Below are 25,785 nucleotides of genomic sequence, written 5' to 3'. Positions count from 1 at the left end.
TTCTAGTGCCAGTATATCTTTTTTGAGATGAGGAGACCACATCTGTACACAGTATTCAAGATGTGTGCTTCCCATGGATTTATATAAGGGCAATAAGCTATTCTCCATCTTATTCTCTATCCCTTTTTAACAATTCCTTACATCCTGTTTGCTTTTTTGACTGTCACTGCACACTGTGTGCATTGACGTCTTCAGAGACCTATCCATGATGACTCCAAGATCTGTTTCCTGATTAGTTGTAGCTAAATATCTCAGGGGGAGGGAGAATTACATACTGCAGGCTGAAGGGATGAACTCATTAACCACTGGAGCCAGGAGGTCCTCATCAGAGGAAAAAGGTGTAGACTATTCTTACCACTCTAAGGTGGAAAACGGTACTTTTAGCAAATAGAGCTGTTTGAGTATCTAGAATCAGTGCAGGGGCGGCTCTAGGCATTTTGCCCTCGCAGCAACCGGCAGAGCGCCCCCAGTGGCTTGCCGCCCCAAGCACACACTTGGCGTGCTGATGCCTGGAGCCACCCCTGAATCAGTGACAAGTCCACCATGATCACGGAGGCAGGGCATTATGGTCTTGAAAACCCTGTATGATCTGGCAAATGTGGGTGAGATAGGTGACAAATATCTTAGGAAAGGAAGAAGGTGAGTCAAAGCATTGCATATAAATTATCCAGAAGGCCTCAGTCTTCTTTTCTGCCTGCTCCCTTGTCTGCTTTTGATATTGTGGTGTAAGAGGAGTAGAAGAAGTATGTGTGGCTATGTACGTATGGAGGATTTGAAGACAGCCTAGTCTCCCATTAGATCCAGATGATAGAGAAGGGGAGGTGACCTGTTGATGTCCCTTCCTGTCCTACATTTCTGTGATTCTATGATAACAGCAGCTGTATGGAGGTAGCCTTAAAAGTCCTGCTTTCTGCTTGCCTCTCTGCACCCTTCTCAGAGTTCTGGGTGAAGGAGAGAAGGACTCAAAAGGGAGAGCAAGAAGGTTGACGACCCTTTGTATGTGTATGGTGAAGAAGCCAGCCTGGGCTGCACCTCCCAGATGTGAGTGAAGACAGAGAGCAAGATGAAACTCATTGGGTGCCTAGATGTGTGTGAGGACTCATTGCAGCCTCCTTCCACCTTTCTCTGCTCATTGTCTGGCCCTCACACTTAGCTGGGATGCAGTCTGTTCAGCAGTTCCATGTGTTTCTCAACTCTTCCCCACCCCCGTTTCCAACCAGTAGGAATGAGAAGTGGGAGATCTGGAACAGCTACTCTCAAGGTCTTGTCTCCAAGCCCCGCCGCCCCCCCAAAACGGAGCGCTGATGTGGTGGAGAGGCTGGAACACGATGCAACTCCTTCCTGCCCTGGCGGAGATGTGGATAATGCAGAAGAGGGGGTGAGGCAGGTACTGAAGGCCGGAGCCTGGCAATTCCACTCTCTTCGCCTTCCGTTCTCCCAAAATGTGGGCGGTGAAGAGGGCGATGCACTGGGAGAGCCGTGCGCGCCTGTCTCACGTTGTGTAGCTGACTCCCCAGACCCTCTCTGATCTTCAGCGCCAGGCGGCGGCGTGTATGCAGCATGCAGCCTGCTCCTCCATTCCCCCTAGCCTGCTCGCTGGGATGCACGGAGTGAGGAAAAGGAGGAGGAGGTATGTGTCATGCCATGTAGCCACTGCCCCCCACCTCCCGGATGTAAGGCGCGAAGAAGAGGAGTTCGTGTGCAGCTGATCTGCCCTTCCCGGGTGTGCAGGGCGAAGGAGGGCCGCAGCGGGTGTGCAGCGCGCGCTCGCTCCCGGGGAAGTGCAGAGCGGCGGAGGGGGGTGGAGGTCACTGTCTCGGTAGAACTGGTCCCACCCCCGGCCTGCGCTCTCCTCCCCCGCGCTCCCCTCTTCTCCACCCTCCCTGACGTCTGGAGCTGGCAGCCCGGCCGGTTCCGCATTCCCTACCCCTCCCCGCAGCCCAGGGGCCGCTATATAACCGGGGCTGATGCAACCCACCCAGCCGCCCGCCACAGCTTGTGGGAGGGACGCACCGGGGCAGCGACGGGGGGCGGCGGCGGCGGCTGTGGTGGCGGTGGCTGCTGGCCAGGCGCCCCGGGGGCGGCAGCTGCTCCTGCTCTTCCCGGGACCAGACTCTGCAGGACGGGCCTGGGGACAGGGGCAGAGCACCAGAGCCAGGCGGCAGCAGAGGGGCTGAGCGTGCAGCCTGTCTCCGGCTCCTGCAGCCGGGCCCCGGGGGCACCTCGGCCGCCTTCTCCCTCTGCACGGTGGGTCTGGGCGGAGCGGGGAGAGTGGGGGGCAGCTCGGTGCGCGGCCGGGAGCGGGACTGGGCAGAACAGGGATCGAGACGTGGGGGATCGGGAAGCCCCGTTTCCCTCCCGGCGGTAGCAGCTGGGACTGGCCGGCCCAGGACCCGGGAGAGCTGCAGGCTAGCTGCAAAGCCCGGCCCGGAACCTGCACCGGCCGAGGTCAGGGGGAAGCGTCGGGGGCTCTGGGCCTCTAGCCACATCCTTGGAGCGATCGGCCACAGGGGGACGATGCTGCCTGTTGCCCCAGGGTTGGGCTGTGCTCTGGGATCTGCCGTGCTACCCCCGTCCCCGCACGCCTGGGGGCGCTCCAGGAGTCCAAAGTCTCCTTGCGGTTTCCCATGGGCTGGGGGCTGCCGCGTCCCTCCCCGTGGCCAGAGCAGGGCGGCTGCGTGTCCCCCTATTCACCCCAGGGACTGCCTGCCCCCTGCCCGTCATGCCCCCGGAACGTGTGCCGGCCCTCGGAGCTGCTGAGCCGGGTCCGGCCCCCTCTCCCCCCTCTGCTACCGCCCGTGAACGCGCCCAGGGGGCTGCTAGGCAGGGAGCAGCTGACTTTGTCTTTTGGAAGGGAAGCTCAGCCTACAGTTTAGGCAAAGCCTGTCCCCTATCCCTGTCCCGTGCTGGTTGGTGTGAAGATTCCCCGAGTGTGTAGGGCCTGGTGCCAGGTACCGACTGCTTTTATTTCTGTGAAGCCAGCAGGTGTGTTATGGGCTTTACAAGGCCTTGCCCTCAGCAGCTTGCAGTCCAGCTAGACAAGGGAAGGGAAACAACAAAGGAGAGGTGAGGCCTGGGGCACCCATGGGTGCTGGAACAATTTGTATATTGGGGTGCTGTGAGCCATTGAACCAAACTGTAAACTCTGTATATGAAGGAAATCACTTCAAGCCAGGGTCTGGCAACACCCTTCGTTCCAGCACCTATCACCTGGGGCTTTGGGTGCTAGAACTTTATGCATGTCTGGGTGTCTGCGCAGCTTCTGGTAGGTTAAGGAGGGTGGACTGATAGGGTAGGGCGAAGGCTGACAGAGCTTCTTAAAATGCAAAGATAGAAGCTTCCTGTAGGGCTGGCTCCAGGAGCCTGTCCTCTACTGTGTCTACAAGCAAAATTCTCAAGGTGCACCTGGACATTCTGTTCTCCTTCTGTGCAAGGAAGTCTCACTGATGTCCCTGGCATCTAGATACTGCACAGATGGGCGCATCACAAAGGCAAAAGGGAGTGTCTACACTAGACCCATGGCATTGCTGCAGCTTGGGCTCACGGGGCTAAAAATTGCAGTGGACGTTCAAGCTTGGGCTGGAGCTCAGGCTCTGAAACTGTGTGCCTGGATTGGGTTTCAGAGCCCAGGCCACAAGCTGAACCTAAATGGCTCTATGCTGCAATTTTTAGTCCTATAGGCAGAGTCAGTGGACCCAAGCTCTGAGACTCAGTGCCGTAGGATTCTTTACTGCAGTGTAGAGGTACCTGAATGAGACCTGCACCTACGTGGAGAGCAGAGTCGAGGTTCACAAATGCAGTATTTTGCCTTAACTCTAGCCATATGTTTTGGTTAATGCCTGGTTTTGACAAGTTCTGGTAATGCAAGTCATTTCAGTTTGGTGCCACAGTGGGGAGTGGGTTTTAGCATCTCTGTAGATTTTGTTTTCTAATTCACCTGTCCACACAGTGAATGTGTGGGTTAAGAATAAGAGAACCTGAATTCCGAGAGGCCACTTCAGTTTTGTTACAAGGAGAGTTTCAATATGTTCTGCTATCCCATGAGTGTCCCTGCTTGCTCTCTATGCCTTGGAAAGGGAGGGAGCCCCTAGAGATTCCCTCTGCTCACTCAGTCCCAAGTCCACTTTAGTAGTTGGGCAGAGAACTGGAAGTCACATTCTTTTGTGCTTTCTGCTCCAGAAGGCATTCTTCTATTTCAGTGGTAGCGAAATAGCTTTGAGAGCAAACTGGGGGGAAAGGGAGAAATATCAAGAGAGAGACACATACACATTATGTTTCCATTTTCCTTTAATGAAGGCCCTGTGGAGGTGTATTTGAAAACACAGGGTCTCCTATGCCTTCAAGGAGGGTGAGAACACTCTCTTGGCTGGTTCCAGGGCCATATGCAGTGTATGGTGGGCCAATGAAATGGGGCCTGGCTCATTCTTTTGCTTGTCTTGGCAGCCTGCTTCATGGCTTGTATTACCAGTTCTGGAACGCAACCACTGCCAAATTCTGTGTGTGTGTTTCTGTGCGCGCGCATGTGCACGATCACTGAGAGCAATGAAGAGACAAATGCTTCAGCAACTCAGACTCAGAATTTTTAGCATGTTTCTTGAAACTTGCATGAAAATTTCTATTTGGAGGCCTTTGCCAGAAGCCTGCCTTGGGAATTTACTATTTAGTTCTTACATGGGGATGTCTTGGAATGTCACATGTTTCAGAGCAAATTCGTAGTCTAACTCCCACTAATTAAAAGAGAAATACCCATTTACAGGGTGGGCAGGTGTGGTGCAGGGGCTGCAGTCCAAATCAGCCCTGTTCAAAGCAGCAATTGGCTGTCCCAGGTTTACCTGCAGTGTAGTTGTAACCTTATCGGTCCCAGGATGTTAGAGAGACAAGGTGGGTGAAGTAATATCTTTTATTGGGCCAACTTTCAAAAGATGTCACCTTACCCATGTTATCTCCCAGCGTTATTTGGCTGTTTGGGGATTTAACCGAATCCCAAGAAGTGAAGTGCAAACTGTTGTCTCTTTCTGCAGCTCGTCAGCCTTGTGCTCTTAAAGCACCTATGGATGTATCTGCGCCTTTCTCACAATCTAGTATTTCCCTCCTCACAGTGTTTTGAGGTCCTGTGTTATGGCCCCTGCTAAAGAGGAGTTTTGCTAACTAGCCAATATCAGAATGGGCAGCTTTGAGCACTCTACAATTGTTCCTCCCACCTCCTTTCTCGCCCACACTCTGGGTTGAGTTTGTTGCTCCTGCTGCTCTCCAGTGGCTGGATATCCAGAAGAGTTCAGTTTGGTGGTAAGCTCTTTTGAGATTCTGGCCATTAGTGTAACCATGGGAGCTGTGCAGGGTGTTGAGTACTTTTGGAAAATCTGGCCCCAAATCTGCTGTTCTGGAGAGTGAGACCTGTAGTGCACAGCACTAGCCACTGTGTTCGGCTGCACAGTTCCTCCTTTGGCACTAGAGCAACCCACAGAGGAAAAAGGGTGTGTGGAGTTCCATCTATCACTGACTGGTCTATTGGATTTCCCAGTTCAGAATATTGGTCCTAACATCGAAGGATAATTAACCTGCAGCCAGACAACCTAAGGGTACAAATGGGCTTGTCTGCTGAGCAGGTTTAGTATAAACTGGCTAGTCCTGGTCATTATTTGGATGGGAGACTTTTTTAAGGAACACCCCAGGGTTGCAGGAAGTGTTTTGAAGAACATGTACAGGGCATTCTCCCCTCTAGTCAGTGCAGATCCTAGGTCCCCAGTGCAATGCTAGATGGTGCTGGGCTGCTGGAAGTGCCAGCCTTTCTGGTGAAATGTCCTGTAAAAATAAACTCCAGTTCTGACCACTTATGGTCATTAAATGTTCCAGGGGATTTTTCACAAGAGTCAGGTTGTTAGCCTCAGTGTCCAGACCCAATTTCAGCTGAGCTCATTACACTTTCCCTCCCTAAATTCCACCAGCTGTTTCAGTTGGAAATAAGATAGTTCTTATCTTCATGTCCTAAACTGCTTGTCGCCGTGCATTGTGGTGTTAAACATCTGTCCTGTTCCACTCCAGAGATGATGATGATTTGTATGTGGTGGAACCCTAGTCACTGACCAGAACCCTGTAGTGCTAAACGCTGTACTGACAAAAAACAGAAAGACAGCCCCTGCCTCAAAGAACTCACAAGCTAACTAGACGTCTGCATAGCAATGGTGGAAGAGTGCGATCTTGATGTATAACTTGTTTAAAGCTTGGGAATCATTGGGATGGAAGTTGCTAGAGAAATAGGAGGAACAAGAGCTGATTGTTTAGCTTATGGCAGTTAAGGTTTTACTTTCAGATTAGTACATGTGATGGACATGGCAGGGAAGGATCCTGGGGTGGGAGGGGTAGGCAAGGAGGAGCCATATGATACGATCTGTATCCAGAGCAAGGGATGCCACATGAAGGGGACTGATAACTATCAAGTTAGAAAGCAGTTGAGATGATTGCTGTGGGAGGGATTGTGCTTTTGGAGAGCTCTAATGCAGCCACCCTGAGCTGAAGTTGGGGGTTTAGTGTTGGACTGGGCATGTCTGACAGGTGGAAGGTTGATGGGTCACTCCCAGGGGATAGCTGCTCCAGTGGGCTCTGTGGATGGCTGAGCTTTACTTCTGTGGATTTGTAACAAATGTTCTCTTTTAAAAGGTCCTGTTTACAGCAGCATTGGAGATAACAATCCCAAGTGCAGCTCAGGGGCACTGGAACAATTTGTGTAGTGGGGGTGCTGAGAGCCATTGACCCAAACTGTAAACACTGTATAAAATGGAAACCACTTCAAGTCAGGGGGTGCTGCAGCACCCCCTACACGCCTAGTTCCAGCTCCTACTGCAGTCCAAGAGGCTGGGCTGGGCAGCATGGCCGAGCGGTGGGGCTTTCTGCTGAGGGATGGGACTGGGGAATAGCACTTTCTCTACTGGAGAGTCTGTCTCTAATAGGGAGGAAGGTGGTGGAGCTGTCTCTCTGATGGGGTTTGAGGGCAGCCAGTGGATCTCTCTCTCTTTCACACATTGGGGAGTGGAGGCAGACAGCAAAGCTGTTTGCTTGATTTTGTGCTCTAGTAAAGCCTTAATAAAAAGCCCAAAGGCAGAGCTGTCTCTCTGTGAGACTCTTGTGGTATTTCTGCCATCTGTGTGAAAATAAACAGAAGTTCAAGGCAGAGCCAGACCCTTCCCACACCGGAAATGGGCTCTGGCTTCTATCTCCTGGGGAGCAATCCCCCTCAGCCACTTTGTCTCCCGGCCACAGTCAGCAAGGCCCTGGGGGTCTATTCCTTGGGGCCCAAGAATTCTGGAACAAGGCATTGCAGGGATGGGTGTTTATAAAGTCTGCTGCATATGACTATTCACATCCTATCTTCTTGCAAGGGCATCTGTGTGGGTGTCTTTGGGAAGGGTTTTGATATTGCTTCTTAAGCCAGCACAGATCCAGGGTCTGATTCTAGGAGTTGCTTTTCTGACTCCAGCTGAAAAGTCTATTGCTGTTATAAGTAACTCGAGCAACGTTAGGCATACAGAGGCTGCCATATTGCAGCAGGCTCCTGGTTCAGCTAACCTGGCAGCCTCACTCTGACAGTCACTTATAGTGCTTATACTATATTCTTGGTAGAGAGAGGCGGATTATTTCCTGAGCTGTCCCAGCTGGTGACTACCCTGAGAGCTCAGAGAGCCTTCGCAGTTTTGTCTTAGCTGATGTCACTACAGCTGATTTCTTTGGGCACTAAACATACTTGACTCCTTTTCATCAGGAAGATCCACTGATTTAATACAGAGCACACAAAAAAATGTCAGTGGCTTCCATTAAAGTTAGCATTTGCCAGTACCTAGCACACCATTATCTGAGAGGATAGGATACAACTGCAGGTCTTGGAGACTGCTGTGTTTTGGTTACTGGCAAATAATTTAACGATGATCACTGTCTGTCCTTTTACCAATTTAGACTGCATTTCTTTGGCACTCTTCGGAGCATTCATTACCCTGCAGTCCACAAGAGATCTAAGGGTTAAAGTTATTGCTTTTTAAAGTAACGTGCCTTCTTGTGCTTGTATTGCAGTAATAGGTAAATAATACTGGGCCTTCTATACTTCTTTGAAATATATAATATACTGTATTCATGATGAACAAAGTGAGGAACAGATGCATGAGAATATCAGATAACAGAAGGAAAACTCTGTAGCATGCTAAGGCACTCAGCATATTGAAAGCTTAATTTTTGCTTAATTTCTACAAATTAATAACATTTAACATAGCAATTCCCTGGGGCCTATCCTTGATGGGGTGGGAAGGCTTGTGTGCTCCTGTGACCCTGAGAGCTATGCCATTGGGAGTTTTCACTCCCTGTCAGGATCACCCAAGCAGATTGGTCAAAGTGTAGGGACCAGATGAAAAGGAATCCACTGGTCCTCCAGATTGGGGGTTGAGTGATAGGCCAACAACCTATTGTTTAAAAAAAAAAAAAGTTGATTTGTGGAAACACAACAAGGTAACTGTTCAGACAAACAACATACCAAAATAATGGACTCTGTCTTGGCAGAAATGGCAAGGGAAGCCATCAGGAACCCAAGATTCTGACAGGTTCTTTATTGAAGGTAAAATGAACTAGGAACGTAGGTTTCTGCAACACTTGAACAATGTTCACTTCAATAACAACCAAAGTAACACAAACAACCAAACAGATAGATGAATATAAATCTCAAAATCATTGGTTTAAGCAACTGTCAATGGTCTGGAGCTGACAAAAAAACACTTAAAAATTAAAATATAGCCATTATAAATTCAGGGAGGCAAGATGGGTGCCACTCAGAGGGTACAGCATTACTTATGACTTCCAAAGCAGAAAAATTGCTTATAAACTGGGTGCCCATTAGCAGCTGATTGCTCTAAGCAAGGCTTCAAACATGATATGTGAAAATATCAGTTACTCAGTGTTACCAACAGACAACTATGATGATGAGATCAAAGATCAGCTCTACAATTGCCTACAAACTCCAGTTGACAACATTCCCAAGCATGACTTGTGCTTGTTAATGAGGACTTCAAGGCCAAGGGTTGGGGATGACAGCAGCAGCGGTGAGAGCGATGGGAAGACATGGGTTGCCAGAATCAGAATGGTAAAAGACTGGTAGAACTGTGCCTGGCATCAGGGATCATTATTGGTGGAACACTGTTCCTCTACAAATATATCCGCAAGGTAATTTGGAATTCCCCAGCTGGAGTTACCAGGAACAAGACTGACTTTCTGTGTTTTGGAATGAAATTTAGATCTAATCTCTAGGATGTCAGAGCATACAGAGGAGCTAGTATCTGAAGTGACTACAATTTGTGTGGCAACATTGAAGATCTAACTTTTCTATACTTTCCTTCATCTTTCTCTCACCCCTAATATATTTATAGAACCTCTTCTCACTGTCTTTTATGGCCCTTGCTAAGTATAACTCATTTTGTGCCTTAGCCTTTTTTATTTTGTTCCTACATGTGGGTTTTTTTTTAATTCATCCATAGCAATTTGTTCATGTTTCCACTTTTTGTAGGATTCCTTTTTGATATTCACATCCTTAAAGAGCTCCTAATGGAACCATTTTGACCTCTTACTAACTTTTTATCTTTCCTTTGCATCAGGATAGTTTGCTGTTTTGTCTTTAATATTGTCTCTTTAACTGCTTCTGCACTCTCATGAACATCTTCTTCCCTTAGATTTTCTTACCGGGAGAGGTTGCCTACTAGTTGTCTTTAGAAACCGTGTCTAGGAAATGTCTAACTTGTAGGTACATATAGAAATCCCAAAAAGGGTCATGTGGCCTGGAAAAAGTCTCCAAAGCAGCCCACGTTTTTGAAATTAGTATCTTTCTAACCTAGAGGGACAGTTTATTCAGGAAGTCATTGAGAATTTTGGATGGTACCAGGGCACCTGACTGCACTGTTCAAAGTGGTGCCTTGGACAGGACATTGTCTGATCTCTTCAGGCAGCAAAGTGTTGTAGCCATAAATCAGGCTAGAAAGAATAAAAGGAGAGGGATATGCTGCTTCACTGGTCTGCTGTGTGTGGGGTATTGTTTTGAATTTCTGTAAAATGTAGCCAGTTCCAAATGTTGAATTTAGAGCTGACCAGTGATAGAATTTCCAGGTGGGGAGGGTTACTATCTTATTTTGTTTTCTGTCTTTGCAGCCTCAGCCGGGCCAACTGATAATCTGTCTCTTCTCAGGCCATGGAAAATTACTACATATTTTCTCTCTAGTTCTCTTTTATACCAAGTAGGTAGGAGTACTGGGGAAGCATCCATTTTTATCAAGTAGCATCAGCCCAACAGGACTATTCATTAGTTGAGAGTCTGTATCTTTTATTTATTTCTTTATTTTCTCCTTTCCAAACTAAAATGTCCTAGTCTCTAAGGTCATTTTGTATTGAACACCTCCTTCCCCAGTGCTTTGCGTTTTTCTTTTTGCTCTCTGCTCCTGTGCGGTTGATGAGCAAAGCTGAGTGCTGGATTCCTGGTGAGGACACACCCTGATTTACAATAATGCCCTTATCAGGTTTCCTGTACTACTTTCTGTTCCTAGACATTGTTGCTTTTGTTACTGTTGCTGTGTGGTGAGCAGATGCCCTTCTGTGAACTGCTCACTGTGACCTCTCGCATTAAAGGTTGCCACCAGTTCAGAGCCCATTAGAGAGCATAAAGATTTAAAATTGTTCTTTACAATGTGAGCCACGTTATCACCTGCCACCATGCTGTCGATTTCCCTAGTGGTGGTGGTATTGTACTCTGGCAGCTGCCTAGGCTGGCTTCATATAACTAGCTTTAAAACTATTGCTAGGCTGTGCAGAATGGGACCCTCTAACTTCCCTTGTTTAGCTGGTCCTCCTTCCTCCCAGCTCTCTGGATAACAGGACAACCCAAAGTGCATTGCCCCACATTCTCCTGCACTGTGTACGTGGTTCTGAGTACACTCTCCCTTGCTGAGGCAGTGTGGGATAGAAGCCCTGACTTTCCCAGAGTCCATTGATGAAAACCGAGTTAGGCAGAGACATGAGTGCATGTATTAACATGGTGACATGGTTGTGTTGTGAAAAAAGCTGTTGCATGGACCCACTGAACCATGTATGTTGTAACTCGGTCATTTGTGAGTGTCAGCCTCGTTACACAAACACAGATGTAAGTTACAGTGTAGATGGTACCCAGCTGTTCTCTGTGCACTCAGTTGGTCTCACAGCCCCATTCACTCTTCCATGGACTTCCTGCTTCTCATCTAATTAAAGAACTTCTTATTCTTTTTCATAGCTTGGCTACTTCTTCGTATTTCCTCTTAGCTCCCCTCATTCTCCAGCTTGTAACTGACCTGCCAGAGTTTGCCCCAGTCTATTTGCCTCACTTGGCCTGGATTTCTTCCCTCCCCTCTCTTTTTCTATTTGTTTTTGGCCAAAATAAACTCTTGTACCTGTGGATTTTTCCTTCCCTTTTTCCTTCCTTTTATTTGTTCTGGAGGATGGATCCCATCTGTGATTCTAAGTTAGTCTTATGCAGCCTCCATGCTGATTCTGTGGTCTTAAAGGAAAAAGCTAGGAACTTAATCTTCACTCATGCAGAGTTCCCCTGCTTGAATTTCAGTGTCAGACCTGGCTGTCAGTCTGATCCTCTGGAGAGGATGTCGGAGCCAGTGCATGTTGTGGTCATTGTTGATGGCTCCACCGTACTTCCTGCACCAACACCTGAAAATTATTCAGAACTATGTTTAGAGTAGTCTCTGATCATGTCAGATCCAGAACAAGATGTTCCAAGAAACAGTCACCCATATATCAAGAAATTGTTTCTTCAGACCACATCCTGAAGGGACCATTGATCAGTTGACATCTAAGTAGCTGAAGTTGCCCCTTATCACTCTTGTAGTACTTTGTTGCCCCTGTCTGATTTCTTTCCCTATCCTGATCTGCAGGAATGTCCTTCCCACTAGAGTTAATTTCTTTTGACCTAGGGATTTTGTCCACATGGGTTCTGCCTGATGCTCCCCCTCGTATAGGCATTCTCTCTCTCTCTCTCTCTCTCCTGTGGAATCCTGTGTGGCAACACTGGTTTCTTCCCAGCCTCTGTGACCAAACCTAACTTTCCTCTGTCATTCATAGTCAGGATTAGCAATATCCCAACTGAGTCTAACTGTGCGTTTCATGCAGTGGTACGTATAGTTGTTCTTATGCCTCTTTTCCTGCACTGCCTCCTTCCCCTGCAGCCTTCCCTGGGAGCAACTAGAGACTGACTGATATTGGTGTCTCCAAAGCCCCTTATCTGCAGCTCTTTCCTTTCTACTCTAGGCTTCCTGGAATATGCAGAATTACTGTTCAGTCAGTGTGTTTAATTGGCTTGATGCGGCCACAGAACTGGGGAGTGGGAGATCCCATGGCGTAGCTGGGCCTGCTCCCCTACTTGATAGTGTAATCCTCTGTAGACCTCTGTCAGATGTGGTCACGACTCTCAGCTCTTATGGGAAGACTCTCAAACGTTGGGAGATATCATGTCCTTGCTGCTCTCCTGCTGGGACTTGAGTGTCCATCACCAATTACAATATGCAAGGAGTGTTAAAGCTGGGGAATGGTTCCTCTTCCTCAAATAACTTTGCCTGTTGTAGGGAACAGGGGAGTACAATGGCCTTGTTGGTGTTTCTGTGTGCTGGGAAGGGTGGGATGTGATGCAGTGCTTCTGCCACAGGCTCAAATTGCAGTGTCAGAGCAGAGACCTGGGGGAATTGGCTCCTCATTGCTCTGAGACTGTATGTATCTCTTCACCCTCTCAGTGGCACCAGAAGGATGTGGGTAGGGATCCTCATAACAGATTAGGTGAGTGACTCTGGTACCTGTTCCAGAGGTTTGGGAGTGAGGGCAGAAAGGGAGAGAGCAGCTGCTTCCCTTGGTTCATACCCTGAGGGGTTTTGGAGTAAGCTGTGCTTGCTCCCACTTGTGGGGCTCTGTGGCTAAATCCCTGTAACAGCCTGTGTCTCGATCTCTCCCTAGAGCGAGGAGCTGCTTGCCCTGCTATGATGCCAGGGCAGATTCCGGATCCATCCCTGACAGCTGGCGCTCTACCTGGGCTTGGCCCCTTGACAGGACTCCCGGGCACCACCCTGACGGTGGAAGAGCTGAAGTACGCTGACATCCGCAACATTGGGGCTATGATCTCGCCATTGCATTTCTTGGAGGTGAAACTTGGGAAAAGACCCCAGCCTGTGAAAAGTGAGGTGAGTTCTGAGGGGAACTCCCCAAGCCCTGCCTGCCTCTGGGGGGCTGCTCTAAAGGCACTGTAGACTGATGTCCTCTCTATCCATGGGTAGTAGCCGGACAAGCTTTCCCCTCTCATGCTACCTCTGCCTCTTCCCTCCCCCGCCCCATGCCCACCCCCAGACAATTCCATTTTGATAGGCTGTTCAGTCACTGGTCTGTCTGCCAGGATAGTCCCAAAAGTTTTTAATGAGCTAAGCATGCTGAAAACTGGACTGAGATGACCCCCCCCCCACCTTCATCTCCTGTAAATCTGGCCTGGGGTGGGTGTGAACCACTGACCCAGCAGCGAAAGACTCCATATCCTAGTCCAGGCCTCATGATACGTGAGTAAATTCAGACTCTGGCTCAGAGGAGAGACACCTTGGTCACTTACCCACTTTACAACTTGAGGAGTCAGTCAGGAACTGAAGCCATGTGGCCTTTTGCCTACTGAGCTGTTACGGTAAATCTTTTCATCTGCTGTGAGAATGAGCCTTTGGTCACATGAGGGTTGGCATTAAGGCTCCATGCTCCCTGGATGGCTCCCTTCATGGTCTTAGGCACCTCTCTTAACCTCTTTGTGTCCCTCCTTTCTCATCTGTACAATGGCCATCGTGCTGTACTCCTCTCCCTGGGCCAGCGGGGTTCTGTGCGACTACTCCATTAATGCGCCTGACTCAGTCAACAGCAGAGAGTTCTCTAGCCAGCTTTTGGATGCTCTTTGCATGTCTTGTTTACCATCTCTGTGGTGGGAGTGGGGAGAGGAGATGCATTCTGCCCTGCTCTGCTCTAACATAGAGCGAGTACTGAAAGAGTTTCCTTAGAACTGTAAGTCAGCAAACAACATGCAACGAAAAAGGGGAAATCCAAATGGCAGATGCCAGAACCCAGTGCATTGCCGTAACATGTTCCTCAGCCGCACTAGTCCTAAAGGCAGCAAGTTGAGGATAGTAAATGAAGCTGTTCAAAGCAGAGGTTTTGCAGCTGCAGCCGGGTAAGCCAAAACTGCGTATCCCAGGAGTGGCCAAAGAGCAGCCTACGCATTTGTTACAAGGCAGTCCACAGCTGCCTTCATCTCTAGGGGAGGTGCAGCTCAGACCCTACAGATATCAGCATGCCTGGCTCCCCGGCACTAGGATGGATAGACTGCTTCCTAAACCTTACTGAAAGGAGCAGCCCTACCTGGGGTGTTTGTCTGTATTTCCTAGGAGTCTGGAAAGCTCCACATGGAGGTGGGAAGGCACTTGGATTGGTGCACAGGGGTGTTAGAAACAGTCACTGATGGGCTCTGGAAATCTTCCCCTCCAAACCAGAGCAGGGATCTCTCCAAACTGAAGCCCTTCTCCTGAGGCCGCTATCTGTGGGGAAATTCATATTAGTTGTAGTCTGCACTATGAAGAAGGCAACTCCAGCCTCCTCCTGAATTGGGGAGAATGGGAGGAATCTCTTCTCCTCCCCCAGCTCCCAATATGTCTGGTTTAACCCTTTAGCTACTTAAATTCTTTCCTGTATGATAACCCAGTGCCCAGTTCATAAGAGGTTCCTAATCCTAGGCACAATAGCTACATGTCACTGCTGAGCTTCATAGAACAACAATGTTTAGAACACCCTGTACTTGGAAGGAATTGTCCTTAGTGTGGTCCATTTTGGCTTAGAGATGTACAAATCTGTCTTCTCAATGACTGCCGTTGGCTATAGAGAAGGCAGGAGTAGTTTGCTGAAGTGATGACAAGACGTGCCACTGCAGCATTTAAACAGAAACTGTGTGGCTTGACCAAGTGAGTGGCAGTTTAGTTTCTCAGAGTCCCTGATGTGATGGAGATGGGGAGTATATGTGGCTAAGGGCATGTCTACTCTGTAGTCATGGGGGTGACTGCAGCATGCGTAGACCTACTTGAGCTAGGTTTGATCTGCCTAGCTCAGGTACCACTACCATTAAAGCCATGGCAGCTTGGGCTGTATAAGGCTGCCAAGGAGCATGGGTACTACTTGGGCAGCTAGTCCCTGGTGTTGCGACTTCACTGCTATTGGTACCCACGCTAGGTAGATTAAAGCATAGCTTGTGTATGTTTACATATGCTGCAGTCACATCTCCAGCTGGAGTGTAGACAAATCTTAAGACTGGTTCCTGGTTTTCGTTGTGCTGCAGGCATTGACACAGAGGCAGAGTTAAGGCTGTTTGAGTGACTCTGTCTTGCAGTTCCTTATTCCCTGATTTTAAAGTGTAACCTGAATGTTGAATTTCCAAGTGTTGTAAGACTTGTAATTTTCTCAAAAGATACAATGTTTGCTTAAAGGTAAAAGGCCCACTTCTTCAAAATGTATTTAGGCACCTGCTTCCATTTATTTCAATGGCAGTTAGGCGGCTAAATACCTTTGAGAATTTGGGTCAGCATCCTTAAGTAATAGATGAATATTTATGAACTGAACTGTACCATGACAAAGGGCTTGGGGTGGGTTTTTTGATGGGTTACTGCCCTAGGTTTTTTTAGTAATGCCCCTGATACTTTGATACTGGCTTTCTGGTTGTGTGATGTAGGGTTAACACAGCAAGTTTGAGTCAGTTAGCATAGAACAATGGAGTCATGAAGTTACATGCAGAAATTTATGTCTTTGCTCAATGCTACAATGGGATCTGGTATCTTGCTGCACCCTCCCTATACATCACACTCTGCACTAGGGCCTTTCATTACGCACTACACGCCAAACAGGGCCGGCTCTAGGTTTTTTGCTGCCCTAAGCACACAAAAAAGCCGGAGTGCCGCCCCAAGCACATGCTTGGTTTGCTGGTGCCTAGAGCCACTCCTGGCTCCAAGGAAACAGGTCTGAGCACTATGAGCCCAGAATACTGAATATGGTGCATGAGCAGAAAATGAATGGAACCAATCAAGGAATGGCTCATTCAGGTCTTCAAGGCTCTCTTGGGCCTGGCTAGTGGGTTGATGCTCCTGGAATGAGAGCACTCCCTTCAGCTGCCCCCAGCCCTTACCAGCTGTCAGTGTAGACTTCACACATCTACAGCTGTACACTGAACTGTCTCTTGTACTGAGATCCCTGCTTAGAAGCACTCTGATCTGATCAAGCCACCCATGTGCTTTGAACAGGCACTAAAGAAAATACTTTTCTTGCAATACTGTATCTGCCTGTTATAGTATCAGGCCAGGGTTAACCTGAGATAGGGAAGAGAGTAGAAGTCTCTCTCATTTTCCCCCTTCCCCTCCCCACACACATCCACAACATTGCACCAGGGCTGCACTGGACTAATGCACAGACCTTAGCTCTGCGGTATGGCTGGGCTGAGTGTAGCAGGGGAGCTTGGCAGCATGAGGAGAGGCCCCTCTCTGGGGGCTGTTCTTGCTCTCAGCCATGGGAAGGTCAGTGTTGCTCCTGGCACATGAGACCACTACTATACTCCCACACATCCGTGTTAGGGGCAGGGGAATCTCTGCTGTTGCACAAGACCCTTCTCCCCTGCACAACAATTTCTTACATGGATTACACAGTTCTGTGGTGAAATTAGTTTGCCTCACTCTAGAGTCCACATTACAGAAACAGAGTAATTTGTCACAAGTGGCAGTGATCAGCAGTCTGTGCTCCAGAGAGCCCAGAACTGGACCTAGCAGGTGGAGTTGCAGGGCAGGACTGAGGTGTACTGATAGCAGCGTGTGAGAAGGGGAAGGGGAGGACAGACCAAAATAGCCAGGGATACTGCAGATCAGGACTGAGGAGAATCAGCTGAGGTGTGGGGGGAGGCTTGCACAGCCACTGCTGCCAGTGAGACCTGGTGAGGGGGCTGTTGCCAGCTGCATCACTCCCCAGTTACTTGTCTGGCTGTTCTAACATGAGGCCTGTGTCCTGTTCCAGCTGGATGAGGAAGAGGAGAGGAGGAAAAGGCGCCGTGAGAAAAACAAAGTAGCAGCAGCTCGATGTCGCAACAAGAAGAAGGAGAGGACAGAGTTCCTGCAGCGGGTGAGTGCCCCATGCCCTTTCCCCAGCAGGCTTGGTACAGCCTCCCTCTCCAGCTATGCTTCACTGCAGTAGGCACCCCTCTCTCCTCCCCACTTGGAGAGGAAAAGGTGGAATGTACACCCACTCCCAAGGCTGTTAAAGGCTCTTCAGCAATTGACCAGCAGGGGCTGTTCATTCTGCTGAATCTCACTTCTCACCCAACTGCAAGGTTCAGAGAGTTCCCTCCTCCAGTCGCCTTCTCTCCCTGCATCTGGGAGCCCTGAAGCTGCCCATAGATCCTGAGGCCTGGTGTCTGGCAGATGCAGTCTCTCATTTGGCAGTTGCATGGGAGGACATAGGGCCACTCTCCCATTTTTCCCCGGCTGGTCCTGCAGGATAAATGGACCATGGCCTCATGTATCTGTTACCAGCTAGAGCAGGTAGCTAGCTGAACCTGCTCTTGCAGCATGGGGTGTGCTGGGGCAGAAAGGCATCTGACACACTTACCTTGGGGGTGTGAGCTGAGTGCTAGGACACAGAATTGTGTGCAGCCCTGCACAGGGTGCACATCTCACCCAAATAACCACAAGGGGCCACAAGCCCAACCAGTGCAACACAAACAGGTGCCCAGAGGATACACAGTAAGTACCAAGATGGACTCTAGAGACTTGTCAGCCCCTGACATGCAGTAGTACAGGGGCAGGCAACCTATGGCACGTGTGCCGAAGGCAGCATGCAAGCTGATTTTCAGTGGCACTCACACTGCCCGGGTCCTGGCCACCTGTCCGAGGGCTCTGCATTTTCATTTAATTTTAAATAAAACTTCTTAAACATTTTAAAAACCTTATTTACTTTAAATACAACAATAGTTTAGTTATATATTATAGATTTGTAGAAAGAGAAATTTTAATGTTTTTAGAAGGTATTAAATGAAGACTCGACATACCACTTCTGAAAGGTTGCCAACTCCTGCAGTAGTAGAATGCCCATGGTCTGGTCATTCTCCCAAAGCCTGGAGATTCCTAGTCTGTGCACTAAAGGCACATGAAACCCTCTCCCAGAATGATTCCTATACAGTACACAAGTGTACTCTTCCTGCTACAGTGCATGGTGCCACACCAAAGATCACATACACACCATTGCACTCCCACCCCCTCAGCAGGGATGCACCCCACATTCTCTCTCAGTCATGTGCAGCAAGGGACACCTCTTGGATGTGGTGCTCTTGGACACATGGTTCTTTTTAAAGCAAATTCTCTCAGTAAGACAAGCCAGTAAAATCTGAACCATAGAAAGATCAGAAATCCTTGTTGCTTCTCTTCTCGCTGAGAAGCTGGGTCTCCCTTAGTTACTGATTCCTCTTTACTTCAGGTATGAAAAAATACTTCAAGTGCAAAACATCTTTTCTGTAGTGTTCAGTTCAGTTTTATTAGCTTGCATATGACATGTCTTTTGTGAACATGAGAAAAACATACACAATCTAAAACAGCAACATCCTTATAATACATTCAAATGTCGTTCAGAACTCTCTTCTTTGGCATAGTGTTAAAAGGGCAAAAATTGCCACTGATTTAATTTACTACTGGGGATTGAGAAAATACTAAAAACCATGGTCCTGTGAGGTGATGGTAAAGAACTTTTTTTTTTTTTTTTTTTAATACAAAAGAGGTATAATGCAGAGTGTTCTCAGAAGCTGGGATATTCTACAGGCCAAAAGATAATGAGGTAGATTTTCCAACACTCTAGATTTACACGGGCAAATCTGAAGATGTGAAGGAACTTTTCCATATCTACCTTTAAGGACAGCAGTTTCTATGGTTTGGAATCTTTGCCGAATACATAAATGCAGATTTGATAACTTTTTCAAATATGGTTCAAAACCATGGGCCGTCTTCAGAGTAGAAAAATCAAAGGGCCAACACAGAATCATGAATTATAGCCAGATCTTCTTGTTGAGGAATATCTATTACTCTGTTTGAGTAGTTGATTCAAAGATACTGACAATAAGCTAGTAGTAGAAAAACTCAACTTAGCTATATTTAACCAAGACCAGACATGATTTACACCTGTTAATGATCACAAAAGCATTGTTAGTTGTAGATTTAAGCCATTCCCCCAAGATGGGGGTGTGTACCCAATAAAGGTGCCGATTAATCTTCTGGAATATCAGTCCACTTTGCTTGGATCATTGAGCACCAACCAGGACAAAACATTTAGTAAATGTGCGGTAGGGAACAGTCTTGCTTTGGGTCCCAGGGAATGGCCAGGAGGGAAAGTCCCATTTGCTCCCAGCACTAGATTCTACTCCCCAGTAGGAATAAAGTCTAGCCAGAAGAGTTGGCTGTCACTGAAAGTTTTCTTGCGGCTCCCTGAGCTGCATCGCTATCTGTTTCACACTGGGCTGCTGAGCAATATCAAGCAGGAGTGGTTTGCAAACAGACCTTCGTTTGGTCAAGGGCCAGGTGTGAAAGTGATTTAAAGGACTTACCAGTCGCTGGAGTCCTGAGCAGGGGGCAAGGCTTCAACTGGAAGAGGCATGGCCTTTAAATACCCAGGCCCTTTAAATCACCCCCAGAGCTACCAGTTGCAGAGGTGGCTGGGAGCTCAGGGGCGATTTAAAGGGCCCAGGGCTCCGGCCACTGCTACCACAGCGGAGCCCCTGGCCTTTTAAATCACCACTGGAGCTCTGCCACTACTACCCTAGGTCTCTGGCAGCTGGGCTCTGGTGGAGATTTAAAGGGCCCGGGGCTCTGGCCGCTGCAGGGAGCCCTGCACCCTTTAAATCACTAGCCTGGGGAAACCGGTCCAGTCCAGCACGGTGTACTGGCTCTTGCCGGTACGCCGTACTGGACCGTACCAGCTTACTTTCACCTCTGCTGAGGGCAGTTTCTCTTTGTGTATTGTATGTGCAGGAGAGGGAGATTCAGTGCTGGGCACTGGGTACCATAGAGCAGGTTGTTCTTTCCCCACAACTATGAGCTGACAGATTTAAAGCTATATTTGTGTCTCTGGCCCTGCTAGGAGTCTGAGCGTCTGGAGCTCATGAATGCTGAGCTGAAAGCCCAGATAGAGGAGCTGAAGCAGGAGAGGCAGCAGCTGATTCTAATGCTGAACAGACACCGTCCCACTTGCATTGTGCGGACAGACAGCATCAAGACACCGGAGAGTGAAGCCAACCCACTGCTTGAACAACTAGAGAAAAAGTAAAAGTGGCACCGGCCAGGACAAGGAGGAGACAACAAATTGGGGTCTCCAAAAAGTTGCCTATGTACTGTATGAAGAACTGTGCACCGAGGCCTTGTCCAGCCAGAACCCAGTGGGCTTTCTTGGGGATTACAGGCCAACCAAATAATGGGAAGGAGAAGATCAGGAAGCTGCCATTCATCCCACTCTGAGGCTGAAGCTGGGATAGCTCTAGCAGCTGTGGTGAGGGCAACCCCTTGCAATACCTCTTCATGGCCCTTCAGCCTGCTCACCAACCCCAGGGATCAAGCAAGCAGCCTGCTGCAGGGCGTCCTGAAGCTGGATCACATTGAGATACAGGGAGGGGAAGTTGCATCTTCCTCTCTTCCCACACCTATTGGTATGCACCTAGCTGGAAGTGGAGGCTTGACCCAGGAGAAATGAACATGTGTGGGAGATGGATGGCAGGCAAAGACATGCTGGCTGTATCTCCCAGGTCTGTCCTATCTCCATCCCTCTGGATCCTGCCACTGCTCCTTGCACACACTCCGGAATGGAATCCGAAACAAAGAATTACAAACACTTGACACAAGCCCTGCCTTGCGGCTGGGCCTGTCCATGGCACTGTGGCGCAGGCGCCCCACAAGCACACTCAGTATAATGTTTACAGCCCAGCTGTCCCTGTCAGCCGTGCTTTTGAATGCACATTTTTACACTTTTTTATATTTTTTACAAAGTTTTTATACAGCTGTCTCTATATGGATTTATATAATCACTAGACGTGATCCCATAGAAATGTATGTTATAATGGTCCGTTTGTTACAAATGCATATGCCACAGTTATCTCATTGTGTTACTTGTTAGGTGGTGTCTGGCTCCTTTCCCCTCGGCATGCTGGGAAAGGGGCCCATGCAGCCCTCCACACTGGCTCCGCTACCATCTCCATCCATGTACGTTCTTCGTAATACGCAGTCCTGTATCTCTCAGTAAATGTTACTTTGACTTATTCCCTCGCCTCCTTTGCTTTGTCTGGATTCTGTCCTGGTGCTCACTGGGCTGGGCACAGACTCTGGTCAGCCCTTTGCACCAGAGCAGCAACTGTCAGCTTTTCCTCCCATGCAGACACTGGCTGAGTGGGCTAGTTCCTGACCCATGATGATGGGTGTATGCATTAGTAATGGTAGCATAGACCTAAAGGTGGTTCACTCCTTGGCTGAGCGGGAGGCAAATGCCTAGATATACGTGGGCCTGAGTTACACTACCTTACACGTGGGGTGTAACTTACCCCAGAGCCAGCAGGTATGAGTTACAGAAACCATCCCATTCTGAGCCCTCCTCTGAGTTGTCCCCATCCTGTGAGGTACACAGAAGCATTGGTGACCACCTTTGGGGAGGTGAAGTGGGCAAGTGTCATGTGCACATGGAAGAAGGTGATGTAAGACTTCTCTGATCCTATTCCCAGGTCCCTAACATGCCTCTTTCTGCCAGCCATAGGATGAGCCCAAGCCCCTCTCCAGCCTCTGTACATGCCGCTGTGGAGGGTGAAGGGATAAAGGTCAAACCATGACTCCTCTATTTCCAGTGGGCAGGTGGGTGCCCCAGCTCAGGTCTTACTAGTATAATTCCTTGTTGTTACAGAGATTTGTGTGTCTGTAACAACAATCTGCCCTTAGTCTACACCAGTGCTCCAGCACGTCATGAATGTGAGTGGAGCTGCCTTTATGCTAGATTCGTGAGGGGAGAATTGCTAGGAGTTCTGTGCACATGCACTATTAGGGGCTTCCCTGGCTCCTAGCATCCATTCACCCTCCATTCTGGAGAGCTGAAGTGGGCAGAAGGGAAACAAGGCTCATTTAAACTCAATCATCATTGAAGGGGGAAAGCCTTGTCTGAATGTGACTGTGCAAAAAGTCAGTCCTGTCAGGGAGCACCCTCCGGCAGCAGGCCACAGCATGATAGGCACATCTGCCTCAGTTTCCCTCTTAGGTAACCCTAGGGCTCTAGGCCAGGCTCTCTTGCTTCAACAACACCCTTCCTAGGAGCCAGTTTGTTACAAAATATAGTGCAAGTGAACCCATAACAAAAGTCCCAAAACTGCATATTACCCCCACACCAACTTCTCTGCTGGGCTTGCATCCTTACCAGAATCTGGTGTTTCCTGCCACATCTAGGCTCCTTGCTGGTCCTCTTCCATCTCTCTGCCAAGACAGTCACTCCAGCCCTTGCAGCTGGAGTGCAATACTGTTCTTCTCAGCAGGAACCTGCACAGACTCTCTGCTAGGAGGTAATCTTTACAAGGGAGCATCCTTCACTCCCCCTGGTCCGCTCACTGTCCCCTTGGATCTAGCTTTCCTGAGTGGAGACATCAGTGGGTAAGCCCATCCGCTGCTTCCTTGCCTTCAGCCCTCACCGGGGCCTTTGGCTCCAGCTCCGTGGCTTAGACCTAGCCAGTATCTCTCCTCCTGTCTTCAGCCCCCGACCCTGGCTTGGAAAGTCAGACAGTAAAGCTCTCTTGCTACTCTCCTGCCACCAGTCTCCCCCCAGAGAACCACCTTCTGCTTCTTTGCAGGATTTCTCCAGTCCCCAGTAGCTCTTCTCAACTGTCCTTCTTCTCACTGAACCAGTCTGCTCTGACTCACTGGGACTCTCCTCCATCAGATCTCTCCCAGCAGGTTCTCTCTCCCCTCGCCCTCCGGCTTCTGCCAGTCACTCCAGGGAACTTCCTGCTTAGGGTTGCCAGGCATCTGGTTTTCGACCGGAATGCTCAGTTGAAAAGGGACACTGGCAGCTCCAGTCGGCACTGCCGACCAGGCTGTTAAAAGTTCAGTCAGCAGCGCAGCGGGGCCCCAGGGCTAAGGCAGGCTCCCTGGCTCCGTGCTGCTCCCGGAAGCAGCTGCCAGGTCCCTGTGGCCCCTATGTTCTAGGGCAGCTGGGGACTGGGAGGCTCCGTGCCCCTGCCCCAAGTACCGGCTCCATAGCTCCCATTGACTGGGAACCATGACCAATGGGAGCTGCAGGAGGCAGTGTTTGCATGAATGAAGGCAGCACGCACTGTGCAGAGCCACCTGGCCTGTAGGTGGAGGCACGGCCACAGGGACCTGGTGGCGGCTTCCTCAGAGCTGTGGTAAGTGCTAGTGGGAGGCCACACACAGCCTGCACCCCAACCCCCTGCCACAGCCCAGAGCCCCCTCCTACACCCCAATCGCCTCATTCCTGGCCCCACCCCAGAGCCCACACCCCAACGCCCTGGCCAAGCCCATACCCCCTCCTGTACCCCACCCCCCTGCCTCAGCCCAGTGAAAGTGAGTGAAGGTGGGGAATAGTGAGCGAGGGATTGAGGGGGGATGGAGCGAGTGGGGGGGGTGGGACCTCAAAGCAGGGGTGGGGCATGGGCAGGGCCTCAGTAGGGGTGGGGCAGGGATGTTCAGTTTTGTGTGATTAGAAAGTTGGTGACCCTATTCCTGCTTCTGGCCTATCTCCCCATATCTGCACTCTCTGCCCCTTAGGCCCAATTCACCCAGGCTTCCCCTCCCTGGGTCTCTTTCCTCTCTGCTCTAGGCCCAGCTGCCCTCTTTAAAGCCCTTTTAATTGGTCAAATCAGAGTGTGCTCCTAAAGGCACAGATACACGGGCCCTGCTCCCTCTGAAAGAGCCAGTGTCACCCTGGGACTGGCTGCATCTCTAGTTCATGCATGTAATTTCTCTATATCACCCTGTATCCCCCTTGGTGTTTGGTGTTGGCCATAGCCCACTACCTCCCCCGCAGACTTTCTCCCGGGCTTGCCCTTCTCTCTCTTCAATCTTTCTGTTAGGGGCCTCCCAGAAATATTGCTCCTAGATCCATCACTTATCTAGCACCAAAGTATGCCTAGTATTTTATAGGCAAGTTCCTTGCCCTGAGAGGCTCACAAAGTGAAAAGCTCCAAATGCATGTGGGAGAGGATACCATATAAAATTAAAGTGACTGAGCAGTGTCATTCTTTCCACCATCCCCTTGCCAGCTCCCTCCCACTCCCAACACATAACCTCCAGTGCATTGCCTTCTACACAAGATCTGCCATAGCAGAGCAGACCTGCTCCATCTTGTCCATTAACTTGCCTCTGGCAGTAGCCAACACTTAATGCTTCAGAGGAATGCAACCCCTTCTCTTCCCATAAGACTTGTCCATTGTGCTGCATTAAGGGGGTTGAGAACACTTTTTCCTGACTCCTAGGGGATCGTGTTCTGGCCTATGAAACTGAGTCCCTCAGCTGAGCTTACATGCCTGCCTAGGTTATTGTAGTGAATCTGCAGGGTCTCTACTGGCATCCCATCCCCTCTTGAAGGGCCTGAAGTTTATGTGTTATCAGGTGGGGAATGGAGAGGCTGGCAGGCCTGCCCTAACAACCATAGCTTTGCCATCAGCTGAGGGCATCACCTGCAAGCATTAAGGTGGTTCAGTCTCAGGTTCCTCTGAACTTCCTCATAGTGCTTAGACACCCTGGCCTCAATAACCAGAAATGTCTTCTACTTGCACCACCTCCACCTGGCAGGAAGCTGCCCCTCTCCCAGTCTGATGCAGACCTGGGCCCAGTGATCTATCAACTCTCACTTCCAGGTTTAGATATTGCAACACACAATACCTTGAACTGAAGGGGCAGACAATGAAGAAGCTCTAGATGTTACAATGTGCAGCAGCCTGGTGTTCCATCCAGCAAGGGACTCTGACAACACATATCCCCAGTGCTCTACAAGCTGCACTGAATCCCTAGCCAGTACAAGACCCCAGTTATCTGAGAGGTCACCTACCTTGATGTGACCCTCTCCTACTCTGCCCATTGCGTTTTCAAGAGCTAACAATGCTAAAGGTGACACAGCTGCAGGGACTGGGCCTTCTTTGACAAATTGCCATTGTGATGGGGCATCCACCCCACATAAGGCCTGAAGGGGTTAAAGTACCTAGGCTGCAACTGGAGGAGTCAGGGAACAAGGACTAATTAGAGAGGAGGCTCAGCTGGGCAGGAACAGGAGGGGCCTGTATAAAAGGCCAGTAGCTAAGGGTGGAAGAGGGCTGTAGTTATTCTCAGGGTGAGAAAAGGCAAGGTAGGAAGATGCCCAGGGATATAGCAATAAGGTTCAGGACTGTGTGGACCCTAATTTCTTGTTGTAGGCTCCTTGGGCTGGAACCAGTATAGAGAGCAAGCCTGGGTCCCCCGTACCAGTCACTGGGGAAGTGGCATTGTTAAGGGGCAGTGAAAGAGAAGACTGCCTCAGACAGCAGGCCTGGAGAGACTGAGATGTATGCAATTTTCCTGGAAGGGGAAACCCACAGTGACCAAGTCATAAAGCAGGAGCAGCTGAGTCCTGGAAGAGAGAGAGGCTGAGAGTGACAGAGTTCAACTGCAGGAGAGGGTGTTGGCCTTG

General features: G+C 49.4%; 1 protein-coding gene across 3 annotated transcripts; it reads left to right on the top strand.

Annotated features, from left to right (window-relative positions):
* Nucleotides 1-1,550: 1,550 nt before the first annotated feature.
* JDP2 (Jun dimerization protein 2) lies at nucleotides 1,551-21,389 on the top strand. 3 transcript variants are annotated; one of them, XM_030559111.1, is made up of 4 exons: nucleotides 1,551-1,630; nucleotides 13,006-13,229; nucleotides 17,116-17,220; nucleotides 20,221-21,389. In XM_030559111.1, exons 2-4 carry the CDS (start codon nucleotides 13,029-13,031, stop codon nucleotides 20,404-20,406), a joined length of 492 nt encoding a protein of 163 aa, XP_030414971.1. In that variant the 5' UTR covers nucleotides 1,551-1,630; nucleotides 13,006-13,028; the 3' UTR covers nucleotides 20,407-21,389. The 3 variants fall into 3 exon arrangements, with proteins under 3 accessions (XP_030414971.1, XP_030414972.1, XP_030414970.1); XM_030559112.1 differs by lacking the exon at nucleotides 1,551-1,630 and adding an exon at nucleotides 1,728-1,752; XM_030559110.1 differs by lacking the exon at nucleotides 1,551-1,630 and adding an exon at nucleotides 2,044-2,247.
* The last annotated feature ends 4,396 nt before the right edge of the window (nucleotides 21,390-25,785 follow it).

This window comes from Gopherus evgoodei, chromosome 4, assembly GCF_007399415.2.
Source record: "Gopherus evgoodei ecotype Sinaloan lineage chromosome 4, rGopEvg1_v1.p, whole genome shotgun sequence".
Classification (NCBI taxonomy): Eukaryota; Metazoa; Chordata; order Testudines; family Testudinidae; genus Gopherus; species Gopherus evgoodei.
The sequence above is the reverse complement of the archived record's forward strand: the minus strand, read 5'-3'. Positions and strand labels throughout refer to the sequence as shown.